The sequence below is a fragment of the Saccostrea echinata genome, unplaced genomic scaffold, assembly GCF_033153115.1.
Source record: "Saccostrea echinata isolate AGI-Se365-2 ecotype Australia unplaced genomic scaffold, CSIRO_AGI_Sech_v1 ptg000032l, whole genome shotgun sequence".
In the NCBI taxonomy this organism is placed as follows: Eukaryota; Metazoa; Mollusca; class Bivalvia; order Ostreida; family Ostreidae; genus Saccostrea; species Saccostrea echinata.
This window is the reverse complement of record NW_026889781.1, coordinates 8,022,630-8,035,763: the sequence shown is the minus strand read 5'-3', so window position 1 is coordinate 8,035,763 and position 13,134 is coordinate 8,022,630. Positions and strand designations below refer to the sequence as shown.

The following is a 13,134-nucleotide window of genomic DNA, read 5'->3' as shown; positions in this document are numbered from 1 at the left end:
CCTTAACCATTTAAATGCATTTAGATCTACAGATATAGTTTTTTTTGTGTTGTATATTGTACCTTAAAGAAGATTATTTTTGTTTAGAAGACATTATACCTGTTATAAAAGACATAAAGTAGTGTTCATATTCGAATTTAATTACTGCATTCAGGTAGCTTAAGAAAGGGCTTAAAATCTAAAACTTTCTGTCAACATTGCACAGACAAAATGTTCTTTTTTCTAAAAAAGAGTTCCATGTAAAGTACCAGACAAATGCCCAAAGTAACAGGGTTGTCCCTAAGAACTGAAATAGAAGGGGGCACTTAAAAAGTAAAAGGGGATCTGGGGTTCCTTCCCTAATGAGGAGTATAGGAGGAATACCAGAATAACCAGGGTATTACATCATTTTAGGCGGGGAAATTCCTGGCCCCAGGTCTCAGGGACAACCCTGAAAGTATATCAAAGGTTAATGCATTCTCGATTCTAAGAAGGGTGGGGGTGGGGGATGGGGTCAAAGCCTTCTAAAACTCAGTGAAAATGTGCATGTTCATCATTCAATGGAAGAATCAAAAGTTGTAGCCCATTCCTTACCACCTGCATAATTATTCAATGGAACATTTCAAATCAGCATTTTTTTTTAATTCAATGCATGCACCATGAAGATTTAGCCTTTTTTATGTACTCTTTAACTAAAATTGCTGTCTATGACTTGTGGTGAATCAGAAATGAAATCTCATCTTCCTCAGACTTCTTTTTAGGAAGCAATGAAAATTTCCTAGCAAAATTTCAACTCTGCATGAACGATGAACCTCCTTTTCTAAATAATTTTTTAAATATTTGAAATCTTTGTGAACTCATCGACATTTCTTCCAGCATGAACATCTACCAGGTGGTAATGAAACCTTACAAATAACATCTTACAAATATCCATACATGAACATCTTAGAAATTTATATAAAATGAACATGAACAGCTAGCTTACAATAGCTGAACATGAACACCTTACAAATTGCAAAAAATAAACACCTACTTAGTACAAATTACTGAACATGAACAACTTATTAATGACCAAAACTTACACACCTTATGAATAACTGAACATCAAAGCTTCTAAGGTAACCAGATTGACTTATCCTTCAGTTTACACCTTATACTGCACCAATACCTAGAAATGCTGCAAGGGGCTACCACAAGATAGACCAAAACCACAGAAGACAAAGGCACCACACATGATAAAAGTGGAGGGGGGAAATGAGTCAGGATTATACACCAGTGTCACAAAGAATGAGCACCAAAATAGATCAGACCATTATACAGGGACTCTGGTCATGTCATGGAGTGCAAATGCCAATTAATTTACAGACTAATTAATGCAATATTACAGGTATTGCAGAAAGCACTAGGTCAGGTGCAAGGGAGAATCCAGAATTTGCCCCTCACCCTTTTTGATACTTCTAGGGGACTTAATGTTAGTTGAATTATGTATTATATTATATCGCCCTGTGGACATTCACAATATTTAATTAATTCATAAGAAATGCAGTGGTATGCATATTTCCGCAGATCAGGGGAATCTAATTTCCATGTCCTATCAGGTGTGTTATTCCTATAATAAATGAATCCAGCCATCCAAATTACTTGTGTAGAGATAGGAAAAAATTACACACTGATAGCACAGGCAATCTGTAAATTTTCACGCATAATTTGACTGAATTAATGGGTTTATACAGTGTCATGTGAAAAGTTTATGAAGACGGAAAAATCTCAGAATAGTAAATGTCGAGTTTTAAGAAGGAAACTGTCAGATGTAAACGTGTAGGAAAAGAGCTAACCTAATGAGAATTTTGATAATGTTCCTTTATAATAATTTTTTTTCTTTAATCTCTCTCTCCTCCAAGAAGTCAATTATCTTGCATAAGGTTCAATTCTGATTCAGGTTCTTCAAAACAGATTTAAACTTTTCTTTAAAAAAAAAAACAAAAATCTTCTTTCTTTTTTTTTTTTAATTTTCTTAAGCCACAAGCCAGATGTCCTTAAATTACAGGTATTTTCTCCATTTTTAATTAGAAATCATGTAATCACCTGGAGCACTAATCTGACTAAAGGCTCTATATCATGTTCTGTTTAATATCAGTGACTTGCCGCAACATTTTCCTCAAAACACAACTGTCAAGTTCATACGCTCAAACAACTGCAATAGACACTAATTCTTCTTTTATCAGGGGTTACTGTTACGTTTTAGAGGGCTGCTTGACTCCCTTATCATGACAAGAACACAACTGACATGGAATGTAAACAATCAAGGAGACATTTTAGCTCATCATTTAAAAAGAACACAAAGATATCTGGCTGGTGTAGGACTTTTATCTCTAAAACGAAAAAAAGTTCCTTGTTTGACAACAGAAGACTCTGACACTTGGAAAGATACACATATGTGAGCCTGCAAGGGGGCTGTCATTTTGTTTCAAATGCAGTATCTACCACCATGTACATGATGTATAGTACCAAAAAAAATGATTACAGTAAAAATTCTCTTATTTGGACACCACTGGTTGCATGGAAATTGGCTGGATTAGACATTATCAATTAGAAAAACATTTTAAACAACTGAATTAACTGAAAGGGACTTCAATTTAAGATCGTAATAGGCAAGATTTTGGAATACACGACACCTAGATTAAACAAGTTTTACTGTACATGTATGTACCTCCTGGTTAGCAGTATAACAAACACCCTGCTACTGCACCACCAACACCACAACCCTCCCCCTCTCCCCCACAACCTCAGGTGTCAACTTTAATTTGGAAGACATTATGAATTACAGCAGAATTTTTCATATCTTTATTTTTTTTTTTTAATATATATATATAAAAAGGAAAATTTACAGACTGGAATTTTTTATCATTTATCTGAGTCTGGAAGAACCCCCCAGATAGCAAGATCTTAAATAAGCGTGACACTGATGAAAGGAGAGGGGAAAATCTGAAAGGAAAAGGGAGGTAAAAATCTTATCTGTATCTCGCTGAATTTCACTGCAGTGCATTTTATCTAAAAATACACACCAAGAACTGATTTATCGTACCAAAAAATTTTAAACTCCTGTTAAAATTGAGAAGAAAAACTTTTCTTGAATAATAAATGCATTTTTTTTTCCACCTTGTCTCCAGATGAACAAATGTTCGTAGCAAAAACTTTAACGATTGAAAAAAAATGAAGATTAAATGGTGCACACAGCTGAACATGCAGGCAAATTTTATCGCTTTTTTCTCCATCCATTACCTATAATTACTTCAATTAATTACACTTAAAAATAAAAAAAAACAACATTAGGTTGACTACATATTTTCTATTTCACCCATTTGTTGTCATCACCCCGAATTGAACAGAAAGCAACCTCTGGAGCATTTGTTGCTATTCTGAGAGTACAAGAAGACAAGACAACCAGATAAATACACTGAATATCTAATTAAAACAAAGGTTGACCTGCAATTAATGACATGCATTAATTAATTACAGATTGCATCTTAATTGCCCTTAAAACTGGCAAACACACCCCAAAACAAGTAGGCCTATATATTTACTACAGTTTACAAATGTGCTTTGTCTCCAGCATTTGTAGTTTAATTTTATTTAAGTCTACAATGCCGTGCCTGCAGGGTTACAAATTTAATCTACATCCATTTTTTACTACCATAGTATAAAGCCAGGAATATCTAGTGCACATTGAACTGCATGAGTGCAGAAATTCATTACAATGCACACCGACACAATAATATACTTTTCACTGGGTTTTTTTTAATTTTTATTTGTTATTGTGTTTTTTAAAGACATCTGTCACAATTTCCGTATGTAATAAGATAATATTCAATTTATCAGTGTTAAATATCACATATATTATCTATCAATATGTGTCAGCGTACAATACAATTAGCAATTATAATCATCAAATGTAAAATTAATCATTACTCTACAATTTACCGCATGCAGACAACATTATTTTCATGTTCAAGATTTTCACAGCTGCATTTGCAGCCTATCTTGAAAAATATATAAGTTCCTTTTCGGCAAAATATTTTCTTCTTCAATATGCAACTTTAAATCATGCAAAATATTCGTTTCTTTTAATTATCACAAAACCAAACCAAGAGAAAACACTTTAGAGATAGTAACGTAACTCAAATCGTTTCCCCTTACCTGCACTTCAAATGTCAACAGCCTTCCAAATGTAACCCGGTGCTCGATTTAAAAACAAAACAAATTCAAAAGCCTGTCTTTTAAACTTCGCAAACAGTCAATGTTTTAATTCCTCAAGCACAAAATCTGTTTTGCAAACACTATACTGTCGTCTTTCAGAAGTGCTGGAAAAAAATCTGTGTCCACTCTCACCAGAAACTTTTTTTAATAAAAAAAAAATTTCCTTTTAATTGTCTCTCTAGTGAAGATTTGAAAATTACGAGGCGTCTCTGACCCAGATTTACCTGTGTGTGTGTAGGTTTCACTGAGTCGCCTGTATACTATCTCACCTAGACAAGAGAGAGAGGGGGGCCATGCAATTAGGGACCTTCTCAAAAGTTTTCCATACACAATACAATGTCATAGAATAATTTCATTTATAGAATCACAAATGAATAGTTAGCATGACATTATACTATTTACTGCTATCACTTAGTACAGTCAAGTGATGCATACTGCCCTCAACTGGGGAATATCTCAGAAACCAAAAAAAGTTAGGGTCTTTCTTTTATCATGGACATACCTGGGTGATCTGAATAATGGACAGAACTTCCTTTATCTGTAGATTTTATTTAATCATTCTTATATACTTTTTATTTAAAGTCTTATCTGTAAGTTTTCTCATTTGTTTTTGAAAACAAAAATTCAAAACTTTCAATAATATTGGAAACCAAATAAGAAGAGAAAAATTTCAATGTAAACTTCCCCTGTCCTGAAATGCTTTATCAATTTTTCCCTTTATGAAAATGGGGAAATATGCACATGATCTTGCCTTTGAAATTATCATGTGGTACATGTATATATTGAAGATATACAATTGGCACCATTAAATATCTCTCTCTCTCTCTCTCTCTCTCTCTCTCTCTCTCTCTCAAATTCATGGCTGCAAATGAAAGCAAAATCATTCTCCAAAAAAAGTTGTTTAAAAAAGCTTTCATACTTTCCTTTGCAAATTTCTGGTAATTCAACTCTCTGTGTAGAAATGGGCAATTTTCAAGAAGACTGACAATTTATGTTTTAACAATTTTTAAAAATTAAAATTCTGATTTCATACAGAAAACATGAAAACCTCAAGCATGCGGAGCTAGCAACTATTTTAGGGCTTTATACAGTGTGAAATTTCAGAGTTCCCAAATGACCTTACACTTTGAATGTAATGCACTTAAAAACATGTCCATGCACACATTCCAAAGCTAAATGCTGCATGGATAAAGCCAATACACAGGGTACAATTTACTTGTTGCCTTAAATTCCAATGACAGAGAGGTAAACACCTTTCTAAACATTTTTTTAACTGATCTAGTTGTAGGGTGCTTGCTTCATGATCAAAAGGCCCAGGTTCAATTCTCTTTCGCCGAACCACGTCAAACCTGATATAGGTAAAGTGACTGTTTCTTCGCCACGCACCTGGAACTAGAAGTGAAAGTCACTGGTCTTTTGAATGAGACCTTAAAAACAGAGGTCCCATATGACACAGTGGGCATTGGTACAATAAAGTACCCTCACTGCTAAATGGCCCTGAGTGCTGAGTACAGGTCTAAATTTGAAGCCCTTCACCGGTATATGGTGACATCGTCTCTATATGAGTGAAAAATTCTTGAATGGGACCTAAAACAACATACAATCAATCAATCAACCTTCTAAACTTTTTATAAAATTAACACTGTCATAGAGCTATCACAAAATTGGCATTGTCTAAGCAACACTATCGCAATGATACATATCAAACCACTTCATCTCAAACATGAAGCGACCAAGAAAAACTTCCAGATATCCAAAGTTTCTAGTTATCAAGGTTCAAATTCATTAAGAAGAAGTGACCAAGACTTCCAAATTACTTCTACATACAGTTACTGTACCTGTGCTTTAAAGCTATATATGGCGTATCTAAACTTAAAAAAAATAAATAAAAATACGAGATTGAGTGTTGATAAACATAATATTTATGTTCAAATTGAAATTTTCACCGATTTTCAATTTGAATAACCTCATGTTACCATAGTTAAATTGATTTTAAACTGTGTCTGTTATTTAAATGCGGAGTCAGTAAATAAATTGGTTATTGTTTTAAATTTCTAATATCTTTGAAACGGGATTGATTTAAATTGTGTAATTTACAGGAAAGTCCTATCTTTATATAAAGTAATAAAACAAATAGAAAGATCTTTTTTAATTTTAGTTAGTCTGAACTAATAAAAAATATGCCATATATGACTTAAAAAACCAGGCTTCATATTTTAGCGGGTTTGGCACAGACAATGATTTGTTTATTTTTGAATACCATTAAGAAGTCATTAATGAATACAAAAGTCGAGTGGATGTGTGTTGCGCTAATTCATGATTACATCAACAACTCCATAAACAGTAATTGCACTAAATTTTGAGTATATGTCAATTTATGTACACATACATGAGTATCAATGTTATTGGAGATATTGGTGTTCGAGATACCAAAGTTCAACTGTATATCATATTACAATATTATACGGACCACAATAAAAAATGCTTTTACTTCCAATAAATATATAATTAATTCACAGAGATCTGCCATAATAAATTGCATGTGATTATACAGAGAAACCATCAGACTGACCCTTCTGCAGTAAAACTCCATCATAATCGATCACCTAGATGCACATCTTTTCTATCATCAAGTGACTAAATGACAAATATAACCCACAGAAAGGATCTACTCTGGTCAACAACTGCTCATTTTATGTGCAGACAAAGACCATTAAGCATCGATCAATCTGGATCAATCAAAGCTTTTGGTCATTTCGTGTCTGCATAGTCACAATAACATTGACTGAACAAAATTTTAGAGAAAACTTAACCATGTTAACAGCTAAAGCTAAAATAATTGGAACTATAAATATCAGGCCATCCTTTGAAAAATTGCTTGGAATTGCCCCCTAGGAGGTTTCAGACCCAAGATGGAGGGAGGGAACTTACTTTTTTTTTCTTTTTCAAAACTGAATTTAAATTGAAACTGTTGATAATAATCTGAATACTTTTTGTAAAAAGTATCTCCCATCAACCAAGAACCCAGTTTTTGCATAGATCTGATGTTAATTGTTTTGAGTGGCATGATAACAGACCAAGGACTGATTAAATTAAAAAAAAAATCTTATTTTTGGTCAATAAAATTTTTTCCAGGAGGGGTCATTTCAATGAGGCAGGAAGTAATTCCAAACAAACAATGACTTTATTTTGGTCTCAGCAATTAAATATATAAGCAGCTAAGTGTTAAAATTAAAAGGAAATAAAAGGAAATATTTCCTAAATGCTAGTGAAAAATCAAAACTAAGAGGTTGAGCTAAAAATTTTGTAGCAAAATTTGGCAAGTGAAAAGAAACAATCTTTTTCTCATTTTGCAGGTTTCTTGACTTCGGTTCTAAATTGTCTTGCGCACTTAAAAGCTTTATGGAATGACCTATAGAGTACATCAGAGTAGTTAAATCTGAATTTAAAACAAGGTGTAGTCTGTGAAGTACATACCACTTTTAATAAATGAATTAATGCTTGTAATTTTCATGTTTCAGATTATGATAATAAATGCAGAAAATAAATGTAGTAAATCAGTCCATGCACATCTCTTATAGCTCTGGCTTTAGTTTCGTGTGTACAGTGTACTTGCCAATCTTTAAAATTGTGTAGAATATAAGGACGTTGAAATCTTCTTTTTCTTCTACTTTAAAAAATAAACTAAGAATTTGCAATCAATTGTACATAAAAAAATTACTGTATAAGGCAATAATTAGATCTGATTTTTCATATATAGGTAATGTTCAATCCAAAAGTTTTACTATAAGTATCAATATTTATACTGCTCTTTATTCATGTTATTTACAGATAGACCAGCTCTTTACTAATCTTTATTTTTTGATAGTCTTATAGACATAAAAGGATTGAATTAAATCTGTAATTTTTTTTATCGCTGTGACAGAAATGATCAAGTAGCGGATCTTCTCCAATTTGTTACACTGCAACTGTATGAGAATTGTATTGTTAAACTGCGGTAAGGGCTTGTCAGTTAGATTACTCTACCTTCCACCGGCAATCGTTGGCATCCAAAGAGGAGTAAAATATTCTCAACAAGGGCATTATGTAAAACAATCAACTAACTTGAAGATTTTTCACATATGGAATTTGTTGCCAATTTTCAGTCATAATTAAAACAACAAGAACACAGAGAATTAAAATAAAAACCATGTCAAAACATAAAAATCAAAACATCAGTTCATAGGACAAAGAACAAACTAAAGCTTCATTCAGCTGGAATGGACATTTTGACAAGCTTGCAGTGTCGCAAGCGTATTAATGCAAGGGAAATAACTCCGATTAGCTGCAATAATGTAGCCCTCTCCGATTTTTTTTAATCTGATATTTTCAGGAGAGGGCTACAATTCCACTGCATCTCCGTAATGGTGCAAATATATTTTTTAGATACGGGCGACTGCAGGCAAAATAAATTGTTTTTGCATTCAACTTACTTCCAATAAGACGGAATTTTTATTCACTATCAACATCATAGCCCTTTATACGCGAAAATCAAGTAAAATAATTCTGCGTGTTTACCAGTCGTTCTCTTCAGCAGCCATGACAGTTCTCGCGTGATGTACTGAGACTTACGCTTGAAATTTAGAATCACTTGATAAAGTAAATGTAGGTGTTGATAAATGTTTGTGTTGTATAATATCACTAAACATCGACAAATAAAAGCATTCCATGGGATATTTTTTCATAAACAGTGATACTTATGCTTAAAATAAGGGAAATCCTGAACGATCCGCTCCCCTAGATCCCGAATTCTCATTGGTTGTCCCAAAATAAAATCGATCAAGGTCAGTAAACATGGCGGATAAATTTAAGTTGGGATGTTGACATACACGAAAAATAACCGATATACGGATTGTTCTGTATATTTTTGGATCTATTCATGTCTTGCATAACTACATTTTATGAGTTCAGGTAAGATATGTCAATAAAATACCCATTTACTGATAATTTGAGCCGAAATCATTGCGGTAGTGAATCACTCCCGCACTTGCACCATTACGGAGATCCTAAGGAGTTGTAGCCCTCTCCCAAGAAAAAAAAAAAATCGGAGAGGGCTACATTATTGCAGCTAAACTCCGATGTATGGAAAAAAGACAATATTTTTTTTTTGAATGCTTTGAAATTCAAACAATTCACACAATTCTTGAAATGATTTCTTGTTATAAAATTATATATCTTTCCCATCGCCAAAATGACAACTTGTTCTCAAATCAGCATAAGTTTGAAAGTTGTATATTGTTATGTTTTTGTACAGACAATACTTGTTTATTCTGTTTGTTCGGTGATCTGTAAACTGAGAATGGTTAAATCATGAACATAAAAAAGTAATTCCTTGTATAGAACTTACCTGGATTGTCTAACAGAAATCCTGTCAATAGATGAGGAGAAACCTTCTCTAAACAAGAGCAGAAGTCGTGAAATGCTCCCAAGCCCCTCTTTCCCAAAATGTCAAGCAGAACTTCTGTACGCTCTCGAGGGTCACTGACTTCGAGCACCTGTCGCTCCTCGGTTGTGGATATAACTTCTTTAGCCACTAAGTGAGGTAAAATCTTATTCGTGTCTAAATCTCGGACGAGAGAAGCTCTATGACGGGTTAGGAGTCTCGATACCCCTTGTTTCCCCGCCATCTTGAAAGTTTTGATTGAAAATCTATTTTTAAGATTGTAAATCTGAAAAATTCCAAAAAACGAAAATCAAAGCAAACTTTTTTTTTTTTGTCTTGTTATACCGCATATAATATCTTGAAATTTTAACCCAACATATCTTTTAATATAAATAAATTAAGATTAATTTTTAAACGTAAGTTTAAAAAATAATAAACGAATTATTGAATTATTTTTTGTTACCCCACAAGCGCCTCTTGAGAAGCTGTGGACGCTCAAAAAAGCGACACATGACAGCGAAAACGATGTTTCTTATGATGACATAGATTTTTGCAATATAATTCTTTAATTGAACCAGAGACATAAACAGTGTTATTCAGGTCCTGAAAATGATGCAAAGATAAAAATCCAAATTCTTAAAGAAATTATCATCTGCTGTCCACCCATCACTCTACAGGACATTATTGAGCTAATTCACCCATTGTCACCTGGCTAAACGTATTCATTTTACTTATATAAACATAATTTATTTTTTCATGCATACTGATTTCTGATTTTTAAAAAAACAAACAAACAAAAATACATTGCAGCACGTAACCTTAGAACTTGTGTTTACTAGATACACCTCCCTTTTTCACCGCAGGGGGGGGGGGGGGGAGAGAGAAAATGATTGAAAAGCAAAAAGTACATTGCGGCATGAAAAAAATTGAAGCAAGAGAGAGAGAGAGAGAAATGTCCAGACCCAAATCTTAGGGGAAAAGGGAAAATAGGGGCCAGTCCCCCTCCCATTCTTGGTCCTCCTGATACCACCTACCCGGTTTAATTAAATGTCTCCTATTTTTATTTTACAAATACAATAATTACGATACACTAAATCAAATACAATGGACACCCCCCCCCCTCCGGTGAAAAAGGGAGGTGAATGTAGATGACGTTGTGGTCACTTGAGAAAAATGATGCCATATCAATAAAGTGATCATGTTATCTTAATTTAATTCATACTGCATTAAAACCTCTTGCATCTGAACACCTTCCTCAAAAATATATTTACAGCAGTGAATTCGAAGGAGAAATTTTAACAGACGAGTACTGTACGACATTTTGGAAAAGTGGTGTTAATCAAAGGTGGATACTAAGATACTACATAGAACTTTCAGAAAATTTGAAATCGCAGATTTTTCCAAAAATTAATCACGTATGGCTTTTCAAAACTATTTACAACCAATCCGCATAATAAATTAAAGACCAGACATTTGAAATTATGACAACTTCATACTAAATTAAAATAGAAACCGGATCATAAGGATTACGAGGATAGAGTCTGATCATATTTACCGGGTGGGAGTAAATACAAAATTTAAGAACATGGCAATTAGTTGTCAGGTTCTAAATTTTGTATTTACTCCCACCCGGTAAATTCAAAATTTAGAACATGACACTATTCATATTCACTCCTATACGTTGATTCGATACATCCAATGACTGAACTCGAAATAAAAGACACAACAGAGTTTGACACATCGATTTACATCATATTTGATGTTTTACCAGAGAACAACATCATGATGAAGGTGATAGTTTTAACTTGTCTGTCGTCAACTTCCCTTACTGATGTAGCAATATAGTGAATATATTAGCATTATCACCTGCATATGGTGTTCAACCTCTCATTTGCAACAGTATGAACTATAAGAAGAAAAAAAATATTTCCACACTGAAGCAGGCTAATGCCAAATAAGTTGATAATACAAAGGTAACAACAGTCTTGTCTAAAGTCAACATTTCGCAAATTCTATGGTCGATACAATCACCTTGTTTGCAAATACAATTCGTCGTTAGGTCAAATGTTTTCTGACGTGTTTCATACAAATTGTTAGGCCATTATTTTCATACAGAATTCTCTACAGATTTTCTCCCTTTACCTGATCATGACAAGGAGTTCATGGCGGGTGTGACCGATCGACAGGGGATGCTTACTCCTCTATGGCTCTTGTTCCCACCTTTGATGTTTTTCAGTGGCCAGTGTTTGCTTTGCTCTCAAGTTTGTAATGTATAGTTTGACTTTTGAGCCTGATCACTTTTAGTTATCCCACGCAACAATTCTTAAATAGCGTCTTCATTCAAAGAACGAGCATCCTTTCTTTTGAAAGATTACTGCTGGTATCTAAATCATATTAGATACAACCGAAAGTGAAGTGTTAAATTTTAAATTTTAGCTTTTTACACAAAACAATTATTGTCTTAAGTTCTGTAGAATTGCTGTCCAGTTCACAATTATAGCGTTAAAAGTTGCTTATAATTGCACCCGAATGAATCATATTCTGTTAAAATAGTTTGACAAAACCATTTATACGAGGCCTGTTCGAAAATTATTGAGACAATGTGTATATTCTTTTTTCTAATGAACGTCTTTCGGTGAAAATTTGCATATACGTTTAACAAATAACAAAAATTAATAAAAGCAAAAAATATTTTACAAATATTTTATTTCTACTTCTCAGTGGTATATTTATGTGTCAATGGTAGGGGTACATGGCGCAGTCACGGAATTAGATGTTGATAATATGCTACACCAATGTTCAAACTCCCGGTGGACTCATAGTAAAAGCGAAAATAATTCAATTTATGTATATAATTTTTCAATCTAATTTTGACTTCATTTTGTGCAAGTTTGTTTGAATTTCGATCAGAAATACGGAGATCATAAATAAATTTAAGCGCGGCATAGAAATCTGAGAACAACGACAAAATGGAATTTGACGTCAAGGCGGCGCAGCGAGCATACATTTAATTTTGTGTAGCGCTATGGAGAACTCTTTTACAGACTAAACGACCTGCTAAAACAATAACAATGCAAAAAAAAATGTGTCTAAGGGTTTTATTTTTTCATTGGTATATATCTTATTCTTACAAAATATTCAACAAGAGTAAAAACAAGAGCTCCAGACGACCATCAATTAATTGACCCGCTGTGCAAAAATCGGTACTGCGTGATGCTAATTCAACCTAGTTGTATATGACACTTCGTGTATTTTTTTACACTGAGGTAGCAACAGCACACATTTTTTTTTTTAATTTTATTTTTTTAAAGAATTGTTTAAGAAAAGAAACAGTTTGATTTTGGGAATGTTATATGTGATAACAGAGAAAGAAGAGTAAACGCTTCCCGATCGTTTCACTTGCAAAAAACATCTCTGGCTGACGTGACGTTAAAATGACGTAGGGATGCTGCTCCAGGTCGATAGACATATGCATG

At 33.4% G+C, this 13,134-nt stretch overlaps 1 protein-coding gene across 7 annotated transcripts in view; it reads right to left on the bottom strand.

The window, feature by feature from the left end:
* Positions 1-9,902, bottom strand: part of LOC133198023 (tight junction protein ZO-1-like) — a 70,626-nt gene extending 60,724 nt beyond the window's left edge. For 4 of the 7 annotated variants that reach the window (XM_061334173.1, XM_061334174.1, XM_061334175.1 and 1 more), the window contains exon 1: positions 9,623-9,902. In XM_061334173.1, coding sequence (XP_061190157.1) covers positions 9,623-9,902 — 280 coding nt within the window. Of the gene's footprint in view, positions 1-4,176; positions 4,290-9,622 lie in introns of those variants that run through there. The other 3 variants (XM_061334177.1, XM_061334178.1, XM_061334176.1) reach the window with 2 other exon arrangements.
* Positions 9,903-13,134: the final 3,232 nt, after the last annotated feature.